General features: G+C 39.4%; 3 protein-coding genes across 5 annotated transcripts in view; 1 reads left to right on the top strand and 2 right to left on the bottom strand.

Moving 5' to 3' along the window:
- The window catches only part of LOC133607365 (zona pellucida-like domain-containing protein 1), a 45,404-nt gene extending 41,336 nt beyond the window's left edge, over window positions 1-4,068 (top strand). The window contains exons 9-12 of the mRNA XM_061961905.2: window positions 104-275; window positions 409-526; window positions 597-617; window positions 3,791-4,068. Coding sequence (XP_061817889.2) covers window positions 104-275; window positions 409-526; window positions 597-617; window positions 3,791-3,942 — 463 coding nt within the window. The 3' untranslated portion in view covers window positions 3,943-4,068. The remainder of the gene's footprint in view (window positions 1-103; window positions 276-408; window positions 527-596; window positions 618-3,790) is intronic.
- LOC133607364 (cytotoxic and regulatory T-cell molecule) overlaps window positions 1-4,997 on the bottom strand; it is a 35,973-nt gene extending 30,976 nt beyond the window's left edge. Inside the window, exons 1-2 of one of the 3 annotated variants that reach the window (XM_061961903.2) lie at window positions 3,788-4,997; window positions 1,969-1,999 (exon numbers count right to left, since the gene is read on the bottom strand). In XM_061961903.2, coding sequence (XP_061817887.1) covers window positions 1,969-1,999 — 31 coding nt within the window. In that variant the 5' untranslated portion in view covers window positions 3,788-4,997. Of the gene's footprint in view, window positions 1-1,968; window positions 2,214-3,787 lie in introns of those variants that run through there. The other 2 variants (XM_061963281.2, XM_061961904.2) reach the window with 2 other exon arrangements.
- A 1,449-nt stretch (window positions 4,998-6,446) lies between these two features.
- hyou1 (hypoxia up-regulated 1) overlaps window positions 6,447-23,873 on the bottom strand; it is a 40,262-nt gene continuing 22,835 nt past the window's right edge. Inside the window, exons 17-24 of the mRNA XM_061961906.2 lie at window positions 23,553-23,717; window positions 20,672-20,832; window positions 20,488-20,575; window positions 14,697-14,953; window positions 14,533-14,617; window positions 12,495-12,756; window positions 12,327-12,419; window positions 6,447-7,120 (exon numbers count right to left, since the gene is read on the bottom strand). Coding sequence (XP_061817890.2) covers window positions 7,071-7,120; window positions 12,327-12,419; window positions 12,495-12,756; window positions 14,533-14,617; window positions 14,697-14,953; window positions 20,488-20,575; window positions 20,672-20,832; window positions 23,553-23,717 — 1,161 coding nt within the window. The 3' untranslated portion in view covers window positions 6,447-7,070. The remainder of the gene's footprint in view (window positions 7,121-12,326; window positions 12,420-12,494; window positions 12,757-14,532; window positions 14,618-14,696; window positions 14,954-20,487; window positions 20,576-20,671; window positions 20,833-23,552; window positions 23,718-23,873) is intronic.

The raw sequence follows: 23,873 nt of genomic DNA, 5'->3' as shown, positions 1-23,873 counted from the left end.
ACAAATATATTCACAATAGGGAAGCAGTTACACAATTAGCTGCAAAATTGCTTTGTTGCATGAGGAAGGACAAAATATATCATGTAAATGTCTTCTTTTAAAGGTGTCACAACGATGGCCAGACCATAATGGGCATCAATGGAGAAGAGCAGCAAGCTCAGTTCTCCTTCGAAGCTTTTCGCTTTGTCCAGCATATGAATGCCACTCTCTCCACCTTCTATGTGCACTGTGTCACACGCCTCTGCACCAACACCTTTTGCCCCGACCTCATTCAGGTCCGTCTATATTGTGGGTGTGACACCGACATGCAGACAAATTCCATCTTGAAATGTTTAAATAATAAATGAAAATGTTTGTGTTGTCACGGCAGAAAAAGTAACTTCTACCAATATCCCGATTCCCCTGCAGAACTGCACTGCCACCAGTAACCTGAGGGGGCGCCGTAGTGTCAAAGAGGACCAGGACGCCACCGTGAGCGATATTGCCACCGTGAGCTCAGGCCCCATTACTACACGTTTAAACGAGGGTATACTTGCTGCACGAAAACATTTCAGTGTTGACTTCCATCACAAATAACCTGAGTATTTCTCTTGCAGCTTTGGTGGCAGCAGACGAAGGTAAGTCACTTCTCAAGTCAAGATGGTCAGACACAGTTTCAGTATTCGGGTCATCAGATCATAGTTAAAGTTAAAGTACCAATGATTGTCACACACACACTAGGTGTGGTGAAATTTGTCCTCTGCATTTGACCCACCCCTTTGTTCACCCCTTGGGAGGTGAGGGGAGCAGTGAGCAGCAGCGGTGGCCGTGCCCGGGAATCATTTTAGGTGATTTAACCCCCAATTCCAACCCTTGATGCTGAGTGCCAAGCAGGGAGGTAATGGGTCCCATTTTTATAGTCTTTGGTATGACTCGGCCGGGGTTTGAACTCACAACCTACCGATCTCAGGCAAGCAGTCTTGGGCAGGAAATAAAAGCTAATGTTATGAAACGATTTTTCAACGATTATTCAACAACAGATTGGACAAACTCGTAAACAAAAGTGGAATACTTGCAGACAGCCAATACTGATACAGAGCAAACATTTCAACATCGATGGCAATACATCAAAATGACAGGAAGTTACCAAAGCACTAAATGGGAAACAGTGTGCAGCTGCAGTATTCTATTTTTCGTACCATAAAGCGGACCTGATTATGAGGCACACTAATGTTCTATATTCTCAATGAAACGTAGCTCTTGTGTGTGACTGCCATCTACTGGCCACACTTATCATTACGCCATGTACCAAATCAAATTGCTTCGAGGTTGGTAATCTGTACATTAGACGCACTGGTTTATAAGGGGCATTGTCGATTTTAAGTGTGCCTTATAGTCCGAAAATGTAATTTTTATGGATCTGACAAACGCATTGGACATAATTAATCATCCTATTTTAATCAAACAATTAGAACGCTATGGCATTAGAGGTGTTGGTATTGAACTGGGTAAGAAGTTACTTAACCAACAGGACGCAATATGTGAAGCTATATATCAACAGAGCTAGATATATTTTGCAGCGTACCTCAGGAATCAATACTGGGACCAAAATTGTTCAATCTTTATTTAAACATTTACAAAGTGTCATGATCTGTTGCCTGGATCATGTTTTGTTTAGTTAAGGACTCCCTTAGTTCTGTTTCAGCACCCCTGGGTTTATGCTTTCTTGGTTGCCATGGGTGCTGATTATTTTCACCTGCCTCTGATTAGTGTTCGGGACCCTCACCTGCTCCCGGGCACTAATCAGAGAGCTATTTATTCCTGCTTTTCGCCACACTCAGTTTGGCTGTGTTGTTTGCGCTATGCAACTAGTTACGTGGGTATACTCTTTGATTCCTGATTCCCGTTAGCTTTTTCCTTAGCTTCCCGTGCAATCGGCACGCTTTTCTGTATTTTGCCTGATTTTTGGAAAATAAATAATTTTCCTACCTGCTCGCTGCCTGCGGAGTTCCGTCTGCATCTTGGGGAAACGATAACATAAAGTTACAAAGGGCTTAGTTTGTATTATTTGCAGATGACAGGACCGTGTTTTGTTCAGGAGAGAACACACAGAAGCTAATACAAATAACAGAAGAAATGAACAAATTAAAAAGATGGTTTGACAAAATCAGACTGCTTGAATCTCAGTAAAACTAAAATGATGCTATTCAGTAACAGTAGAAGGGAAAGTCAAACACAAATACAAATAGACGGAGTAGACATTGAAAGTAGGGATATCCGATATTGTCCAACTCTACCGATACCAACTGATACCGATATCAACCGGAATATACAGTCGTGGAATTAACACATTATTATGCCTAATTTGGACAACCAGGTATGGTGAAGATAAGGTACTTTTAAAAAAAATTAATAAAATAAAATAAGATAAATAAATTAAAAACATTTTATTGAATAAAAAAGAAAGTAAAACAATATAAAAACAGTTACATAGAAACTAGTAATTAATGAAAATGAGTAAAATTAACTGTTAAAGGTTAGTACTATTAGTGGACCAGCCGCACGCACAATCATGTGTGCTTACGGACTGTATCCCTTGCAGACTGTATTGATATATTTAGATATATAATGTAGGAACCAGAATATTAATAACTGAAAGAAACAACCCTTTTGTGTGAATGAGTGTAAATGGGGGAGGAAGGTTTTTTGGGTTGGTGCACTAATTGTAAGTGTATCTTGTGTTTTTTATGTTGATTTAATTAAAAAAAAACAAAAAAAAAAACGATACCGATAATAAAAATACTGATAATTTCCGCTATTACATTTTAACGCATTCATCGGACATCTCTAATTGAAAGGGTTAGATAAATAAACTTTTAGGGTGTGACAATAGATACAATTAACTGGAAATAAATATTTTTGTAATGAATAAATCAAAATATGTTTTGGACCAAAAATCACTCCATATTCTCTACTGCTCAATAATGTTACCATATCTGGGTTATTGTAAATACATTTTACATTCACTAACAGTTTTACAAAAATATATCAATTAAAATAATACCTAATGTTGGGTATAGAGAACATACAAACCCTTTATTTAGTGAATCATAAACACTGAAACTCAATGAGTTGGTGCATTTGCAAACAGCTAAAATGATGTATAAAGCAAACTATAACCTGATACCGAAGAATGTACAATTCTTCTCAACAAAAGAGGGAATATATCCTTGGAGGAAAATCTAACTGATAACATTTGTATTTTAGTCAGGTCATTTACAAAAGGTAAACATGGTAGGCTATAAGCTACTAGGAGCTAGCTGCAACACAACAGCTAAGCCCAAATAGCATACAGGCTAGACATACGTAATACGTGTCCTTAATTAAATACAGTGCAGTGTAAAACATGTCAATATAAAACATTAAAACAAATACAGTTGCCTATTGAACATACAAAGTCCCCAAGGGAGAAGAGTATTAGAAAGTATCCTGCAGCAAACATGTCCGCATCATTCAAATTCCTGCGTCATACCCTTAATTTAATTCATTATTGTGACCACTAAGTGTCGCCAAAACACAAATCAGCAGTCTACTTTTTAAAGGCTTAATCTGCCATACTGGGAGTGTTTTATTGATCAAACCTTTTCTAACATTCCACACTACAAAATGATATGTTCTATGATTTATGCTGATTTCGTGTTGGAATAATATTGGTCAGCCAACACTCAAGGGTCCAATATCCGTATTGAATTGAAAGTAAAGTATTTTGTAAGAAGCATTTCTAATACTTTCTCTGATATTGTCTTACCAGGTGTTCGTCAGCCTCATGTGAACGACACCATGCTGGCGGTGTCAGTCGCAGCAGCCATCGTTGGAATTGTCTGCCTTGGTTTGGCTGTGTTTGTTACTTTCCGTACAAACAAGTCAAAAGAGAATTTTAACGATACAAACCAAAAGCCGTAAGAGATCGACACCATTTTGTTGATTTAAGTCACATTATGACTGAGTTGTACAGTTATTAACAGTACTTCTGACATTTAAAAAGATGTTGAATGTTCGGGAGTGATTTTTTCATTCCCCTCGCACAGCCGTAGTTTTATGTAATTTTATTTAAGACATTAAAATAAAGGGGTCCTGTGTGGAAGTTCTAGAAGTATCTTCCTAATAATTTCACAACTTGTCCATTTCTATACGGAACACACTTTCTTGTGGTCTACATTACATGTAATGGTGGCGCTTTGGTCAACATTTTGCATAGATTGTTTTCGAGACCGTCTTCAAGTTGCTTTCAGACCGTCTCTTCAAGATGCACTGCCTTGTGAGTGGTCTTGAGTCGTGGTCAAAAGTTTACATACACTTGTAAAGACATCACATGGACAAAGATAAGATCTTCTGGAGGAAAGTTCTGTGGTCAGATGAAACACAAATTGAGCTGTTTGGTCACAATACCCAGCAATATGATTGGAGGAGAGAAGGTGAGGCTTTTAATCCCAGGAACACCATTCCTACTGTCAAGCATGGTGGAGGTAGTATTATGCTCTGGGCCTGTTTTGCTGCCAATGGAACTGGTGCTTTACAGAGAGTAAATGGGACAATGAAAAAAGAAGATTACCTCCAAATTCTTCAGGACAACCTAAAATCATCAGCCCGTAGGTTGGGTCTTGGGCGCAGTTCGGTGTTCCAACAGGACAATGACCCCAAACACACATCAAAAGTGGTAAAGGAATGGCTAAATCAGGCGAGAATTAAGGTTTTAGAATGGCCTTTCCAAAGTTCTGACTTAAACGTGTGGACAATGCTGAAGAAACAAGTCCATGTCAGAAAACCAACAAATTCAGCTGAACTGCACCAACTTTGTCAAGAGGAGTGGTCAAAAATTCAAGCAGTAGCTTGCCAGAAGCTTGTGGATGGCTACCAAAAGCGCCTTATTGCAGTGAAACTTGCCAAGGGACATGTAACCAAATATTAACATTGCTGTATGTATACTTTTGACCCAGCAGATTTGGTCACATTTTCAGTAGAGCCATAATAAATACATAAAAGAACCAAACTTCATGAATGTTTTTTTGTGACCAACAAGTATGTGCTCCAATCACTCTATCACAAAAAATAAGAGTTGTAGAAAGTATTGGAAACTCAAGACAGCCATGACATTATGTTCTTTACAAGCGTATGTACACTTTTGACAACGACTCTACGTGTCAAAAGTCCTCCTTCAGGCCAAGCCCCCTTCCACCGAGTCTCTACCCTGTTAGCCATGTTGTAGTTTTATTATGTCTGTGTTCCAATTTGATAAGACTATGTACGCAAGAACATTGAAATGCAAGTACATATGAGCCTGTTCATACCTCATCGGTTTTGTATCTATTTTCACTTTCAAATACACCCCAACAGGGATCAGATCATTTAGAAAATGTTTTTCTATATGGACATTCTGACAAAATTACGTTTGTGCCGAAATATTCAGGGTTTTCTTTTTTAGTTATAATTTAAATTATGCAACCTAGTAATTTCCTGTGATTAATCAATCAAAATTCATAAGCGATTAATTTGATTTTTTTTTTAATTTTCACAGTACTGAACTGAAATTTGGAACAAAAACTAACATGTGACTTAACACCTATGAACGTGACCTTTTTAGGTCTCTCAGACCTTAAGCATTAACCAAGTCCAAGGATGCCTTAAGTTTTAAATGCAAGTGGCAGTTCTATTTTGACATAACTGTAAATATCTTGCAAAAACATGCCAAGTGATGTTGATGACATGTCTGTAGTCATACAAATGACACCTTTGGATCGCACAATTATGTCGAAAAAAAGCGTCCGGCCATGTATGTTGATGTCCGCTGTTCAGGCACTTTTTACCTCGACTGAAGGAAAGTATATTTCAATGAGAAATATGTCCACAACAAGCAATGAATGCAGTCTGTGTCAATCTTTATTTAACCAAGTATGAATGGAACTCCCATGAACAATGTAGATATTGTCATGTAATACACAAATGCTTTAAAAAGTAATTCCCTCTTGAGTTTTCAAAGCAAGCCATTAGAAACCATTTGATCCACTCTCTAAGAGCAGTATTTGCTGTTGCAGCATTGAATTGTTATTTTAAAGTTAGAGCTAAAATAATGGGACACTAAAGGAGCAGTGAGCGATCATTTGAGGAACATCATAAGTATAAGTGCAGACGTTGTTTCAATACATTGAAATTCTCAGAGCATTCAATTGATCACAACTGGACGGATTGAAGGCCCTGAGCCTACAATGACCAGGATGATTGAGAGCATGTTCATAGACAAAATACATTAAAATGTTCCTGACTGCACATAAGAGCAGTACAAAGTGGTTATCAAAATTGGCAAGACGGCTTCTTCCGCTATCAGTGGGCTACGAGCATGTAGTATCTTCTTGCTTACAGACAACAAGAAGTTTGGCAATCACTCGAGTTAGAAATATCCATCAAATGCGTTTTTTCATGTAGTTTACAAGCTCCATTTATTTGTATTTGAAAAGCAAGGAGAACAGTAAAAGCAACACCCCATCACTCAGCTTTAATAAACCATGTGCCAACAACCTTGGATCTTAATGTTTTGACTTGATGTTTGACAATTGCTAATGAATTTAAAAAAAGGAGTGATGGATGCTCATATGCTATAATTTTTTTTCTTCTTGAGAACAAAAAGACATAATTAGGATGTCACATGTCATCCAAAGGGGACGGGGATATGGACAAAAATACAGTGCAGAGGACAATCCTCCCCAAAATTGATAAAAAACAAAAACAAAAAAAAACATAATTGTCAAGTATTTGCTGTTGTAAAAGACAAAGTGGAAAAACAAAGGGCCAAGACAAATAATCTTCAATATGGATGAAAATACAGCGCAGAGGACAACCCCACCAAAATAAAAAAAAACTTTTCATTTAACGTCTTCATCATTGTATGACAAGAGTTCAACGCGTGAGGAAAAGAAGGGAAGACGAATCGTCTCCAAACAAACCATTCTGTTTCCAGCTGTTAAACACATTGACATCAGAAAAACATTTACACTGTCAATAAATATTATGGTTAGTTATTATCCCAGTTTATGCTGTTACAATTCATCTTCTATGTGGTTCTCAGGTTTGGATTTTTCTGTTGTTTCTGGGAAGACAGAAGAAAAAAATGATGAAAAACCAAATGTGATAATAGCAATTATGCTCATTTTTATAGATTTAAGACATCCCCTCCTATGGGCTCATCAGTCATAGGTGGGGCCTAAGGGGTTGGGCACAATGTGAGATGAGTGACAGCCGAAGGCAGGCACCTTAGCGGTCAGATCCTCTGTTGCAAAAATTGTTCGGGGTTACCTCTCTAGTGGGGCGGGAGCCTGAGCTGGTGCATAAGTTTGAGAATGTTACGGCTCGATCGAAGTTGATCCACCTGTAAATCCTCAATGCCCACAGCTCGACACTTGGCAAGAACTCTGAAAACAGTCCTCTCAAGAGGGGTTGGATCATCTTCCACTCGGTTTAACCCGGTGGAAGATACGGTAGTCTCCCTCCACCTTCGGGTGGCTAAACAGAAGTTTAAGGCCATGTCCACACGAACATGGATACTTAATAGACTCATACTTACCTCCTCGTTTAGGCTTCTTGACAACACGCATTCTTTTGTCCTTAAAAACGCAGATTTTTTCAAATGCTGGCTAAGGTGCAGAGTTCTAAAATTCTCAGCTCAGCCTCAGCGCATGCATGTACACGGCTGCAACTGAGACTTCTACTACTCTGATGGCGTCACGGTTGTGCCCGGTCATTTTCACAGCTCAACAACACTGCCTTTAAACACAATATAAGACTTACTGTGTGTTTGAATGTCAACATGTTGCCATTTTCACTTAACATTAATAAAAAAAGCACATTAAAATGTGTTTTGCGACTCTCCCGCCAACTCCAATGACAGTCAGCTGTTTTGAATACGATTGCTGTCGGGCCTCCAGCTGATGAGACTTTGACAGGCATATAACATGCCTGAGTAACTAAAAAAAACATGATGTATCTGTCATGTCTGTGTAATCATGTTTTGTTTTAAGTCATGTTTTGTTTAGTTTCTGGCTTTTCACTCCCTTGTCTTGTTTGCATGATTACCCATTAGTTTCACCTGTTCCACGTTTGGACTCATTGTGCACTCTTGTTTGTCACCATAGCAACCATTAGTTTTCACCTGTCACGTCACGCACCTGTTTTCGTTAATCATGTCTGTGTTATTTAAGCTTTTCATTTTTTGTTGTTCGTCCTGACGACATCACCACATTTATGCTCTGTCCATTCTTTCCATGTCCATTCCTCAAGCAACTATTTTTGTCCAAGCCAAGTAAGTTTTTGTTCCATGTTTATAGTCTTTTTGGTTTCATAGTTTGTTCTCCGCCATTGTGCGTGTTTTTTCGTTTGTACTTTTTTGCTATAGTATTTGGTTTCATAGTTTATTCTCCGCCACTGTGCGCGCTTTTCGTTTGTACTTTTTTTGATATATTAATAAATCATGTACCTTCATTCCTGTCTCGCCCGAGCCAACTTTCCGTTGCATCCCGGAAAAGCAAACACCCAAGATCAAGTCATGACAGTATCCTTCCTCCTTGTTAGTGTGTACTGATGTTAAAGACAATGTACGCTTCATTGCACACGCATCACTACATTAATGGCTAAATGTGTTATAATTCAAGAGTTTTGCAGCGGCACACGCACAACCATGCGCTTTAGGCACTTAAACATTCGGGTTAGTGTGCGCTGATTTTAGAAATAATGTACACTTCACTGCACTTAAAATGTATAATCATGTTGCTGATTAAACATGTTATAATTCCATGAGTGTTAATAATGTTCCCAGGGCTCTGTGTAAGTGCAGTAAAGATAATATAATATACATGGCAGTGTATGCCGAATACAACAACATAAAGATGTAACAGAGGTGTAACGCCACCAAGTCAGCTGTGGGTGCTTTTCCAGGCTTATGGTTGGACAAAATGTGCATGACAGCAAGAGAATGCGTTTTTGTGTGTTGACAGTTTTGAAACTACACTTGTGTGGATGGAGATCGTTTTAACACCGCGTATGCATTTTTGAAACTATCTGTGTGGATATGGCCAAAAGCACCCACTACCCCCTTTTTTTTTTTTTAGATTTTCTAGAGGTAGAGGAAGTATTGTGGAGTGCTCTCTCTGGTGATGCCCTTGTTTTCCTAGGGACTTTAACATGCATGTTAGCGATGAAAATGAAACCCGGAGAGGCATAATTGGTAAGAGGCGGCCCCTCTTGTCTGAACCAGAGCACTGTTTCGTTATCGGACTTCTGTGCTAATCACAGATCGATCAAAACAAACGGCATGTATAACCATAAGGATGTTGTGGTCGTGTCGTCGAAAATGCGGTAATACGTCTTGGACACTCGTGTAATGAGAAGACAGTCAATCAATCACCACCTGGCTCTGACAGTGGAGAAGGAAGCCAGTCGTACCTACAAAGTCCCAAAACCACATCATGCATGACGTGAGGGTAATCCCAGGACCTGTTTGTGGACACCAACGGTAAAAGATGCTGTCAAGCTGAAGGAGGAGACCTTTCTGGCCGATGCTACTCTGGAAGCATTTGACAGGTACCGGCAGGCCAAGTGGTGTGTGGCTTTGGCAGTCATCGAGGCAAAAACTGGGACTTGGTTGGAGTTTGGTGAAGCCATGAAGAATAACTTCCAGATAGCTTCAAAGAGATTCTGGAAAGATTGCCATCCAAGGAGGGGGAAGCGTGCATAGTCAACACTTAGTACAGTTGAGATACTGTCCGCCTGACCTCGACTTGAGATGTTATGACTATCCATCCATCCATCCATACTTTGATGACCTACTCACTTACAGAAACATCTTTCAAAGAAGAAGCAGTGACTGGGAACTCAACGGAGGGATCTCTTATTTAAAGTGCGGAATCTGCCGAAGCGGTCAATAAGATCCTTGGCGGGAGATGAGATCCACCTGTAAATCCTCAATGCCCAGGATGCTGCAGGGCTGGCTTTGCTGACACAACTCTGCAGCATCGTGTGGACATCAGGGGAAGTGCCCTGGATTGGCAGACCGCGGTGGTGGTTCACCTTTTTAAAAAGGGGGACTGGAAGGTGTGTTCCAACTCTCACGGGTTCGCAGCAGAGTGTGAAGCGGCTGGGATGAGAATTAGCACCTCCAAATCCGGGTACCTGGTTCTTACCTGGAAAGGATTGGAGTGCCATCTCCGGGTCGCGGATGAGATCATGTCTCAAGTGGAAGAACCTTGGGGTCTTACAACAACAAGGACTTAACGAGAATGGATCATGAGGTCGACAGGTAGATTAATGGGGCTTCTACAGTGATGCAGACTACGCATCAGTGGCAAAGAGGGAGCCGGACCGAAAGACAAAACTCTTAATTTATCAGTTCCTCTAGTTCCTCCCCTCGCCCATGGTCATAAGCTTTGGGTAATGACCAAAAGGAAAATGGCTGAAATGGGTGGCTGGGCTTTCCCTTAGAGATAGGGTGAGAAGTGCACATCCAAGGCCACTTAACTTTTCAAGTAACCAAAGGCAAAGTTTATCAAGGAAAAAACCTTAGTTTACTGTTACAATTGTAGTTTTAGGAGATAGATATATATATACAGGTAAAAGCCAGTAAATTAGAATATTTTGAAAAACTTGATTTATTTCAGTAATTGCATTCAAAAGGTGTAACTTGTACATTATATTTATTCATTGCACACAGACTGATGCATTCAAATGTTTATTTCATTTAATTTTGATGATTTGAAGTGGCAACAAATGAAAATCCAAAATTCCGTGTGTCACAAAATTAGAATATTACTTAAGGCTAATACAAAAAAGGGATTTTTAGAAATGTTGGCCAACTGAAAAGTATGAAAATGAAAAATATGAGCATGTAAAATACTCAATACTTGGTTGGAGCTCCTTTTGCCTCAATTACTGCGTTAATGCGGCGTGGCATGGAGTCGATGAGTTTCTGGCACTGCTCAGGTGTTATGAGAGCCCAGGTTGCTCTGATAGTGGCCTTCAACTCTTCTGCGTTTTTGGGTCTGGCATTCTGCATCTTCCTTTTCACAATACCCCACATATTTTCTATGGGGCTAAGGTCAGGGGAGTTGGCGGGCCAATTTAGAACAGAAATACCATGGTCCGTAAACCAGGCACAGGTAGATTTTGCGCTGTGTGCAGGCGCCAAGTCCTGTTGGAACTTGAAATCTCCATCTCCATAGAGCAGGTCAGCAGCAGGAAGCATGAAGTGCTCTAAAACTTGCTGGTAGACGGCTGCGTTGACCCTGGATCTCAGGTAACAGAGTGGACCGACACCAGCAGATGACATGGCACCCCAAACCATCACCCAACCATGCAAATTTTGCATTTCCTTTGGAAATCGAGGTCCCAGAGTCTGGAGGAAGACAGGAGAGGCACAGGATCCACGTTGCCTGAAGTCTAGTGTAAAGTTTCCACCATCAGAGATGGTTTGGGGTGCCATGTCATCTGCTGGTGTCGGTCCACTCTGTTTCCTGATATCCAGGGTCAACGCAGCCGTCTACCAGCAAGTTTTAGAGCACTTCGTGCTTCCTGCTGCTGACCTACTCTATGGAGATGGAGATTTCAAGTTCCAACAGGACTTGGCGCCTGCACACAGCGCAAAATCTACCCGTGCCTGGTTTACGGACCATGGTATTTCTGTTCTAAATTGGCCCGCCAACTCCCCTGACCTTAGCCCCATAGAAAATATGTGGGGTATTGTGAAAAGGAAGATGCAGAATGCCAGACCCAAAAACGCAGAAGAGTTGAAGGCCACTATCAGAGCAACCTGGGCTCTCATAACACCTGAGCAGTGCCAGAAACTCATCGACTCCATGCCACGCCGCATTAACGCAGTAATTGAGGAAAAAGGAGCTCCAACCAAGTATTGAGTATTGACATGCTCATATTTTTCATTTTCATACTTTTCAGTTGGCCAACATTTCTAAAAATCCCTTTTGTGTATTAGCCTTAAGTAATATTCTAATTTTGTGACACACGGAATTTTGGATTTTCATTTGTTGCCACTTCAAATCATCAAAATTAAATGAAATAAACATTTGAATGCATCAGTCTGTGTGCAATGAATAAATATAATGTACAAGTTACACCTTTTGAATGCAATTACTGAAATAAATCAAGTTTTTCAAAATATTCTAATTTACTGGCTTTTACCTGTATATATATATATATATGTTTTTTTCTTTTTCTTTTTTTTTCTTGATGTAAACTTATTGACAAGATTAGTAGTTCATATGTAGGTAGTGTTTAATTAAACTTCAACGCACCTGTAGTCGTTTCATCTATGAGCAGTGATTGGCGATCCGATTCTGTCTGAGATGTGTCTTCCTTTGAGGGCGGGGGATTGTCTTCAACATTTTCTGGATTTGAAGAGGTACAGCAATTTGAAGGTTAGAAAGCACTTAAGGTGTTATTACAAAAAATACAAGACACACCAGTCTTTCTTTCTTCGCTTTCCTCTTTGGGAGGGATTACTTTTTCTTCGGTTGTGCCATTGGGCTTGCTGCTTTTATCAGAGCTGGTCGTATTTTTGGCCTTGGCTTTAGACTTCGGCTTGGCAAACTTTGCCTTGTTGAGCAGATAGTTAACTTCTCTGTCCAGCAGCACAAGTTTTGCTTCAATTTCTTTGGAGAGAAGTATTGGACGCTCTTTTGGAGAACGTTTCTCTTGTTCGGCTGTAGTCTCATTTCTCCATGTCTGTAATGGACAGATCATGTTACTCATTGTACATCACATTTTAGAACAGCTTACCAGACATATATATTAGGGGTGCTGGAAAAAAACCCAATTCATATCCGAATAGCGATTATTTTTTACGACTTTAAAAAGGAGCTATATGTAAGAATTGCATGTCAAATCATCATTAAATGGTCGATATGTCAAAAGGCATTAATAAATCATGTTCTTTCCGAATACCTCTATAACCAATAACAGTAGTTTAGCCGGGATATGCTCATTTCAAAATTAGATTTACAGCCCCAAAATCTTCTTTTTACAGCCCCGAAATCTTGTTATTGTTTGCATTTCGATGTCCCGCCCTCCATCGTTTTAAACAATTAGAAAGTCTGTGTGTTCTTTGTCTAGCTACTGCCACTGGTAAAGTTACTAAACATGTCATACTTTAGTAAATCTAAAAGGCCTTGTTACGATTCTCAACTTATTCATGACAAAGCCAGGAACAAAACGAAGATTTGTATCAGGGATGCCTTTGAAAGATGGAGACGATTGAAGGCGGAGAAGATTTTTTCATCTGACGCCAAACTTATGTGTAATAAATGGAAATGGACATTTGGTATGTAAACTATATTGTCCAATACAGTCTATGATCTTGTCTAACAAAGCTAGTATGTTCGTGCAACGAATGCTTAGCATGCTAGTAGCCCTGTCATGCCATGTCCCTCCCTCATGTTACTCTTCTTTTCCTTGGTCTGCGGCTTCACTCACCTTGCCAACTGTCATCAACCTAATAACTGAAGTCTGCATCAGTCTAAACAAATGAGAACAACAGGCCTACACAATTGCGCTTTCTAGTACTGTATGTGCATCAGGCACATATGGGGCGGTATTTGCTTGGCACAATGTAATGCATTGCATGTAATGATTTTCTAGTTCGTGTATTGACATGGTAGTATATGATTTATGCGCAATGTGGTTTTTGTGAAACATAGGTTGGCTCATAGAATCGCACTGCATTGAAAGATGGTGATGTGCGTAAATTGAAGAGAATGCAGTGTGTCCGGTTGGATGCAACATGGAGTTATGCTGAATGAAATGTGGCGGTAATTTTACTGTTGGCCTTGGCTTGCCAACAAAGTAGGCCTATGTGATATATATTGTTATATATAATTCGATGGTGGTCCGTGCGGTCAAACTACACATTTTAGCAGGGTAATGCAAACAATCTGTCCCGACTTAAAATATTGCTGCGTAACTTTACAATTACATTTGGCTAATTGACATTAGTAAAATGTGGCATAATTACTTAGTAAACCATATTGCAAGAAGCATAAACAAGAGAAACCTACAGCGCAGGACTCATTTAAAGTTCCTTGGAGTAGCCCAGTCGATCGAGCTGGATTCGGATGCGTATCTGGCAACCTCAGTCAGTGAGAGGGGGAGGGGACTACACAATTTTGACAGTGATTACAGTACCATTTCTGGCCAGATTCTTACATATGGCTCCTTTAAATCTATTCAAAGTTTTCAAAAATTTATTTTTAAAAATACATTCTTTAAGCCATCTCTGCACTTACTAGCTGTGCGTATAAGTCAGCAGTTAAAAGGAGCTTTTGTAACCTTTAACCTGTTTTGTAAAGGTACAACAATAATTTGGAATCAAAAATAAATTCAGAATTCGAACGTCACTTTGAATTGAATTGTGATTTGCACGATTCACATCCCTCATATGTTTAAAATTTCAAATATATTGGATCATACAATTAAATGAATAAAATGACACTTCTCACCACCTACCATGGTCTCATTGATCACTTTTTCCAACATATTAAGCTCAACTTCAGTAAAAATCTGGTCATCTTCTGGAATTAGTCTTGCGCTCCTTTAAAAGAATGAAAAGCATCTCAGTACAAAGAAAACAGGAAAAAAAACATCTCAAGGCTTTCGATTCCAATACTCACTTAAGAAAGAAGTTGGAGGTGTTTAGCATGGTGTCCAGAGCCGAAAGTCGGTCAGGCCACTTCCGTCGCTCCTCCACTCTAAAAAACATGTCCTTGCACATAGTTTTGAGCTGAGAAAGCTTCTCCTTCAGTTGCTTGGTGGTGGCAGAGTAGCCATCATCGTCCATCCAAACTGACGCTTCACTCAGTTTGGAAGACATCTGTTCCCTCTCCTCTTCTGTCACCACTAGCTGGTAATCGTCCTGGTGTAACTTGTCCTGGAAAAAGAATGTTTGCACTTTTAAAAAGGATGCTTCTCTGAGGTCACGTATATTAGCACAGAAGTTTCCAAATAGAGGTACTGCTTCCCCTTTGAGGTTATGGTATCTGAAAGCATTCCAGGGGTACTAAATACATTTGTCTATTTATTTAAGAATGCACACCACACAACACTATCACAATTCCAAAAAAGGCCACTGGAAGTTGATAATTAAATGGTAAATGATAAATGGGTTGTACTTGTATAACGCTTTTCTACCTTCAAGGTACTCAAAGCGCTTTGACTCTACTTCCACATTTACCCATTCACACACATTCACACACTGATGGAGGGAGCTGCCATGCAAGGCGCTAACCAGCACCCATCAGGAGCAAGGGTGAAGTGTCTTGCTCAGGACACAACGGACATGACGAGGTTGGTACTAGGTGGGGATTGAACCAGAGACCCTTGGGTTGCGCACGGCCACTCTCCCACTGCGCCACGCCGTCCCTAATTATTTAATGTACATGTTTTTTTAAACTAAGTTAATTATTTCTTTGTTTACAATTTGAATCATTGATGTATTTTTATTAAAAAAAATGTTTCAAACAAGAAGTGCTGTATTTTACATCTTTTTTTCCAATCAAAAATGCCTCTTTCTGGTTAAGGTGTATTTTGCTAAAGAATATATATTCAGGTATTTCACTGAAAACAGGTTGAGAACCACTGTGCTCACCTATATTTCCATTGAGATATTACTTTACATTAGGGGTGTGACGGTACTTGTATTCAATCCATCCATTTCCGATAACGCTTGTCCTTAACGCCACGGGTAAACTGGAGCCAATCCCACATGACTTGGGGTGAGAGGCATGGTACACCCTTGACTGGACACCAGCCAACCACAGGACACATGTCGATAAACATTTACACTAACACTTATTAGCAATTTAGGGTCTGATTTACTAAGATCCAAATACCACGCGCTAGACAGCGTATGCAAAAAATTAAATAGCGTATACTATGAGTGGGTAAGTTGCATGTGACCTACTAACACTTCGTGTGCAATTGAACAGTGATATAGACCGCCTTATTTAAATAAGGATTTTGCACGCATACAAGGCTTTTACCACAGAGACACTTGATCATTTGCAGCACACATCTATAATCTGTAACACCTCCTCAGGCAACAAAAACATATTCACACAGACACTTTCTTACACTTTTCTTTCACATTCGGTGCGCAAGGTTGTGGATCGCATCACCAGCGCATTGCTGCGTCTGGAATGACTAAAACGCTAGAAAATGCACAATGAAAGACGTCTTTTCATGTAGTAAATATATCACTGTTGGCGTTAACGCACTTTGTGTATTTTTACGCATTGAAAAAAAAAAAAGGACGCGCTTTTCCGGAAGTCCGCGCGTCCACAATTTTTTTTTTTTTTACCGACCCTGCCTTCAAAACTCCAGTTTGTTTTTTGTTTTTTTAAATCGATTATCGCTTTTTTGCCGGCATTTTGTTTTGCCGAGTCAAATTTCCGTCCCTGTTTATTGCGTTTTATTGGTCGACTACAAAATAATGAACTTTCCGGTACAATTTCTTAAATTTTGATTTGCCAAAAGTTTAAACAATCACAAATACTGCATTTCCGGTATTAGGACTCCCACGTGTTCTAGTTTTCGTCATGGCGAGCAACAAACCCAAGAAGCAAAGCGTCAATGAAACGTGGCTTCAGGAGCCACTTTTCAGCAAATGGCTCACTTATGACGATGGAATGGTGTTTTGCACGCCACGGGCTAAGAAAAAAACACCTTTACAACCCTGTGCACTGATTTTCAAAAAACCCAGCCTCACCAGGCACCAAGAAACATCATGTTAAAGTTAAAGTACCAATGATTGTCACACACACTAGGTGTGGTGAAATTTGTTCTCTGCATTTAACCCATCCCCTTGTTCACCCCCTGGGAGGTGAGGGGAGCAGTGGGGAGCAGTGGGCAGCAGCGGTGCCGGGAATAATTTTTGGTGATTTAACCCCCAGTTCCAACCCTTGATGCTGAGTGCCAAGCAGGGAGGTAATGGGTCCCATTTTTATAGTCTTTGGTATGACTCGGCCGGGGTTTGAACTCACAACCTAACGATCTCAGAGCGGACACTCTAACCACTAGGCCACTGAGTAGGTGGCCTACACCTTTCCTGCTTGTCGGCTCCCAGACCGTGGTTGAGGAGCGCAGGGGAGACGTTCCCTCCAGGGCCGATGTATTGTCGGGGGTAACACCCTCCACTTTACCCGGCAGTGGGTCCCTGCAGTTCCGCTCTTTGGTCGTAATGACGAGGCCATCGATTTGTTACAACTCTTTATTTATGTTTTCCACAAAGCCAACCGGACACTCACCATGCTATTAACACTCCTGAACATGCTAGCGCTCACTTTCCTAACTTACCCACTCACTTACACACTTCACTCACCCCACATATTGCCATTCTTAAAAAGGAAACACACAGCTTATGGCCATCACGAAGCCAGAAATGAAATGCTACAGGCATTGAGTGCCACAGTATTAAATTACATTGAAACTAACTTGCCAAATTCTAAATTTGTTGGCATTATTTGCCATGAAAGTGTAGATGTGGCGGTTTTTAAGCGACTGATGATCTACATACAGGTGAGAATCCATCCATCCATTTTGTACCGCTTGTCCCTTTCGGGGTTGGGGGGGGGGGGTTGATGGAGCCTATCTTAGCTGCATTCGGGCGGATAATCAATTCAATTTGTAGTATGCATGTATGCCCTGGCACACGATTATAATAATTTCATGACCGAAGCAAAACACTTTTTACACTTTTATACTGAAATAAATATACATACAACTTATTAAATGAAAATATAGAAAAAAATACTGGCAGCGATTAAGTTCAGATCCATGAAGGAAAGAAGAAAGTCAATGAATGTTCATAACTGAATACATTTACATATGCATAAAAATGTGTTTTTTGTATAATTTTTTTAATGAATTAAGTAACGTTTATGACAAAATGTTTCCAAAACACAAAATAGAATGTGATTTATAACAGGATAATGCATACATTTATCTTTTGTTTTCAAAACGGTTACAAAAAAGTGGGCCCCCAAAAATGTACTGTGGGACCCCATTTTTATGACTTGATTTTGAAAATTCCTAGCGCCAACACTGTATATTACAGTAATATATGTCCTAAATTTAAAATACATAAACATAAAAAAAAATTAAATGCCACTAAACACCAAAACGCATCAATTGAATACATTTTTATTCAGCCCCATAAGTCATTCAGCAACAATAAAGTGATTAAATGAAATTGCTGAATAGAATATATTTTTAATATTTTTATTGCTGAATAGATGATATTTTAATATTTTTTATTTCTGACCGCCCACCAAAATGGTGACACACACACACATAGGACGAAGGATTCTCATCTGTCCATCTTCTGTCTATGCAGTGCAAGCACTGATCCTACAGGTGGAACTGTCAGTTTGCACTTCATTCTGACGTGTGCTAAATAAAACGCCAAATAGTGCTCGCAAAACGGTGGCGAGTGTTGATAAATCATATTACACGTGTTTTATAATTATATTTGCATTTTCTCAAGGAGACGGAGACCGCTGTGAAGTACCTAGGAGTCTGGCTTGACTGTGAACTTAACTTTAAATTACATATTGACTATATCATTAAGAGAACACACTTCTGCATAATGCCACTATACAGATCATCAAACTGTTTTACATTTCAAGTCAGAAGGAAAATAATCTCTCAATTTATTTTAACAATTATTGACTATGCGGACATTGTTTATATTAATACCTATGATATACACCTTAAACCTCTTAATGGGTAGATTTATTTTAAGTTGTCCATACAGAACTCATCACTGTCATTTATACACCCAGCTCAACTGGCTCCATCCTGACAAGCGACGGCTGTACAACTCGTTTTTATTTATATTCAAGTGTATTTTAATCTACCACCATATTTGAAATGTTTTCTTGTGCCCTTTATATCATCCTACCCTCTAAGACACTCAATATCCTACATTTACTGTCCCTACCATGCGTAAAGAGCTGGCCCGGAGGTCCCTTTCTTTTACAGCCCCCTTTGACTGCAATCATCTGCCTGTCTCCCTGAGGTCTTTATCAACCATTGGTCCCTTCAAAATGTCTCTTTTTGTTTATCTTAAAACTGAATGCCAGTGTATGTAGTATGTCCTTTGTTGGAATTTAATGTATTAATATTATATTTATTTTACTGCATTATGTTATTCTATTGTAAATATTGTAAATTATGGGAGATTTGTGTGAGCTGAGAGGTATCTGAGCAAAATTGTCATTAGTAATTGTCTGTAATTGTTTGTTGTGTAACTTGTGTTGTACTGTATAGTGTTAATTTTAAATGTCTTTGGTCCCCCTTGAAAACGAGATGCTGCATCTCAAGGGGTTTTCCATTAATAAATTCAAATTCAAATTATCCTCCCAGTATTGTGGGCGTTTTGATGATCAGCATATATTTTGCATCTTAATGAAGACAGATGCAAAATGGATGGCACGCCTGATTTTGTTCACTTAAGAGACGCAATCCACTTTGCACACATTTAGTAGACCAGCTTTGCATGTGGTATCAGGTTTGCACTTGTTTTAGTGCCACAAACCTTTAGTAAATTAGGCCCAGTTTCCAATTAACCGAACATACAGTGGGGAAAAAAGTATTCGATCCCCTGCTGAATTTATAAGTTTACCCGCTTACGAAGATATGGAGTCCACAATTAGCTAGCAAACTCTTTGAACTCCACAGACCAGTTACTGTATGTGCCTATACAGCAAACAAATTAGTCTTGTCCCTTTAAGGAAGTACTCCTAAGCTAAACTTGTTAGGACACCTGTCACACAAATATCTTCCATTAAACCTCTCTACTACCATGGGCAAGAACAAAAAGCTGTCCAAGGACCACTGGAGAACTGCTTAAGACTGGAATGGACTAAAAGAACATCAAAAAGAAGCTACTTTGAGAAAGAGACCACTAATGGCGTAATAATTCCTGAATTGTACAGATGATCATGGGGTAAAGATGATTGTGGGAAAACAGAGGGACAAGCCCAGAATAACAAAGAAGGAGCAGGTTGATGATCAAGGGATTTGGGAGCAAAGTCCCCAAGAAAATAATTAATAGCACACTCTGCTGTAATGGATTGAGATATTGCAGTGCCCACAATGTACCCTTGCTCAAGAAGACACCTTTGAAATTTGAGAATCAACACATGATAACTCAGATAAGGCTTGGAAGAATGTGATGCGGTTAGATGAGACTAAAAACTGTTATTTGGTATCAAGTTGACTCAACTTGTTTGGAGGCAGAGAAAGGCTTAATATGAGCCCAATAACAGCATCCCTATTGTCATGTCATGTCAACATATACCACATGAATGTGGTATATGTTGTTTCGAGAGTGTGTTTCTGATCAAAATCCCAATTGAAATGTTTGCAACCCGCGTGACCAACTACAAGAACAACAAGGCTTACCTGTGTTTCAAAGATAAAAGCTTCGAGGCTGTTGAGCATCTTTTCCCTTTCGTGTTTTGCCAGGTCTCGATCCGTCAATTCCTGCAGCCTGAAATAGATTTGAACAAAGTGTGGTTCACTTAAATACCAAGGAAAGTGACTGGGAGGCTGCATGAAAATCTTGTGTATATAAATTGTGGTTTACTTCTTTTTGGAGGCTTTAAGATCATCAGCAGTGGGATCCAGGACATCATTGAGAATGACTTCAATAGTAATGTCTTCAGAAATCTTAGCCTTTTTCTGAGGTTTTGAAAGCTTTTCCACAAGCTTCTCCTCTGTAGGTTTTTTTTCACCGTCTTTTTCGTCCTGCAAAAGAAGGGATGCTAATACCCAGGCTGTTTTGCAACCAGCGACGCTGCTTTGCTGGCGGCCCACAGTAGTAAAATGCTGTTTGTTTACATAAATTACTACAGAACTTCATTTTCCATTAATCAAACACTTAGGGGGCAACCCAAAATGTTAAAAGAGCCATATTGGACCAAAAATTAAAAAAATATTCTGTCTGGAGCCACAAAAAAATAAAAGCCTCATATAATTAATGTGTCTTTATTAGCCTACTATCAAAATGACAATGTGTAGCAGGCTAACGCTAATCTTCGCTGACAGAAATGTTGAAATGTAATATTTATTACACACAATTTTACAAAATTGGAAAACATTAGTAAAATGGAGGCTTCTCAGATAACTACTAGAAATTATTGGTTTAATTAGAATGGCCAAATGTATAGTGGGTGTCAAAGTTAAAGAAAAACAGCAGGCTGTCTTCTTCTAATGGATTTATTACAATCTTTGCAAGCTGAGTAACATTTGCTGTGGTCACACAAACAACTATCAGAAATGCAGCCAACATTACATACAGATGAGATATGTCATGAGACAGGCAAATATATATTAAATGAACAGATGACATAAATGATGGAAATTAAATGAGCTCAAATATATCTACAAACGAGGCGTAATGATGCAACATGTATATACAGGTAGCCTAAATAGCATGTTAGCATCGATTAGCTTGCAGTCATGCACTGCTGACGAAATATGCCTGATTAGCACTTCAGCAAGTCAATAACATCAACTAAACACACATCAACAAAACACACGTTTGTGCATTCACGCACAGCATAACACGTTTGGTGGACAAAATGAGACGAACAAGGAGTGGCATAAAACAGTCTTTCTGTGGCAGCGTCGAAGAACGTTCTACATGTAAAATTATCATGAGTTCGAGGACTGCTGAAATTAGTAGGACAAAACGGCGCTCGCCAAATACGCTCATCAGTAAAGCATGTTTAATATAAACAGTGGGATTTTTAACAGTTAGAAATGTTTGTCCTCCTACAGATTCCATATTAAAACAAACATTTTTTTTTTCCTTCATCTTTTTCCATTTTCATACATTTTTGAAAAAGCTCCAGGGAGCCCCTAGGGCGGCGCTAAAGATGGGTATCGTTTACATTTTAATCAATACTAGTACCAAATCAGTACCAGTGCTTAAACAGGGTCTCTGCAGGTTTCAACAAGTCAAATTGAAGACCTTTTAAAGACTATTTTTAAAGACCATAATGAATACAATTTTTTTTAAACCATTTCGCATTCATACTGAGGATTAAGTACTAAGACATGCAGGAAAAGCAGAGACCCAGAATTAACTGCATCTTGTATATTAAGTCATTCATTGCTCTTTCACATTGAAAAAGAAAGGTCAAGGTCGCCTAAACCTCGTGAGGAGTGTGTGGTCCTTCGGGGTGTGAGGGTGACAATTGCGCACATTTTATGACATCGTGGTGGCACCTGCGATGTTCTATACCATCCATTAGCTGGAGTGAGGGCAGGACAATAAAAAGACAGGAACAAACCTAATAAAGTCATTAAGAGAGCTGACTCCGTCCTAGGCTGTCCACTGGACAGCATTGAGGAGGTGGCTAACAGAAGAATGTTGGCTAAGTTGACATCCATAATGTCCAATACCTCTCACCCTAAGTACGACATTGTGTCCAACCCCTCTCACCCCATGTGCAACATTGTGTAGCCCGAAGTAGCTCCTTCAGCAAAAGACTGTTACAGCTACAGTGCAGGAAAGAGCGCTACCGCAAGCCATTTTTCACTCAGTTTTGTTGAAAAAACAACAACAAAAAAACAGATAACAGACATGACACAAAACTATAATAATTTCAAATGACAATCTGGTTAAAGAAACACTAAAATTAATCAAGAAAATAAATGCTGGTAGTTGAAACAGTTTAATTTTTGGATCAAGCAGAGTGAAAAAATTATGGAATCCCCTTAATTCTAGGGAAATAAAACAGACTACAGTAGTAATAATGTACAGTGTTTACCTTTTAATGTATCACCTTCCTTTAAAATGTTGCATTATAGTATTAAAACGGCATTAGAAAGCATTACATTATATTTGAAGGTTTCTGCAAAAACACTGCCGCTACCTAGTAGTACTGGTGGCTACATATCTAGTAGAGGAGCTACATCACCAGGGAAATGAAGGCATACTTAAAAAAATGACTCAGCTTCCAGAATGGCGTGCTGCAATGATCCTAATCTTAAAGCCAGAGAGAAGATTTGTTGCTGCACTAAAACACACAGCAAAGGTAAATGTATGTGCTGGCCCTTAATGAAGAAATCAAACCAGTGTCCAAAGTGTTTACATGCGGGTCAGCTGACTGGATGCTGGTTGGTACATCTTGTGCGAGTCATGTCTCGCCATGCAAAATTAACGACGCCTCAAGACCATCGCAGCAGTGCTTGCAAGATTCCGGCAAGACAGACTGCTAAATTGTTTTCATCTGGCCCTACTTCTATTGTGTGCGGACGAGCAGTGTGTGTGCGGACGAGCAGTGTGTGTGTGTGTGTGTGTGTGTGCTTCAGTTACCAATACAGACTTACTGATATTATAAGAATTACTTGAAATATTTTCTTCTTTTCAACACCTTTTAATCGCTCTAATAGGTAATAAATTATCGTAAATATTTTCTACATGTTGATTTATCGGTTTCATAATTTGACGATCTTACCTTGTCATCAGTCAAGGGACTTGCATCCTCCATTTTCTTCTGGCTTTCTTCTTCTGTATTACTTTTCTCGGATTCCTCCTTTGCAGCCTCCACTGTCTGGGTGTCATCCTTTCTATTCTCATCCCTGCCATCAATTCCAGACTCTGTAGGTACCTCCTCCTCATCCTATACGCACGCACGCACACACACACACACACACACACACAAATCAGTATTTTTTGTGATAATGTATGTTTGTAATTACACACAAATACAGTGACTCTCATATGTTTGTGAAATTAGTCATTGCCATTCAAGTCATGTGTACAGCAGCATCTACTT

Source organism: Nerophis lumbriciformis, linkage group LG09 (genome assembly GCF_033978685.3).
Source record: "Nerophis lumbriciformis linkage group LG09, RoL_Nlum_v2.1, whole genome shotgun sequence".
In the NCBI taxonomy this organism is placed as follows: domain Eukaryota; kingdom Metazoa; phylum Chordata; class Actinopteri; order Syngnathiformes; family Syngnathidae; genus Nerophis; species Nerophis lumbriciformis.
Note: the sequence above shows the minus strand (reverse complement) of the source record. Positions and strands in the feature narration are given on the sequence as shown.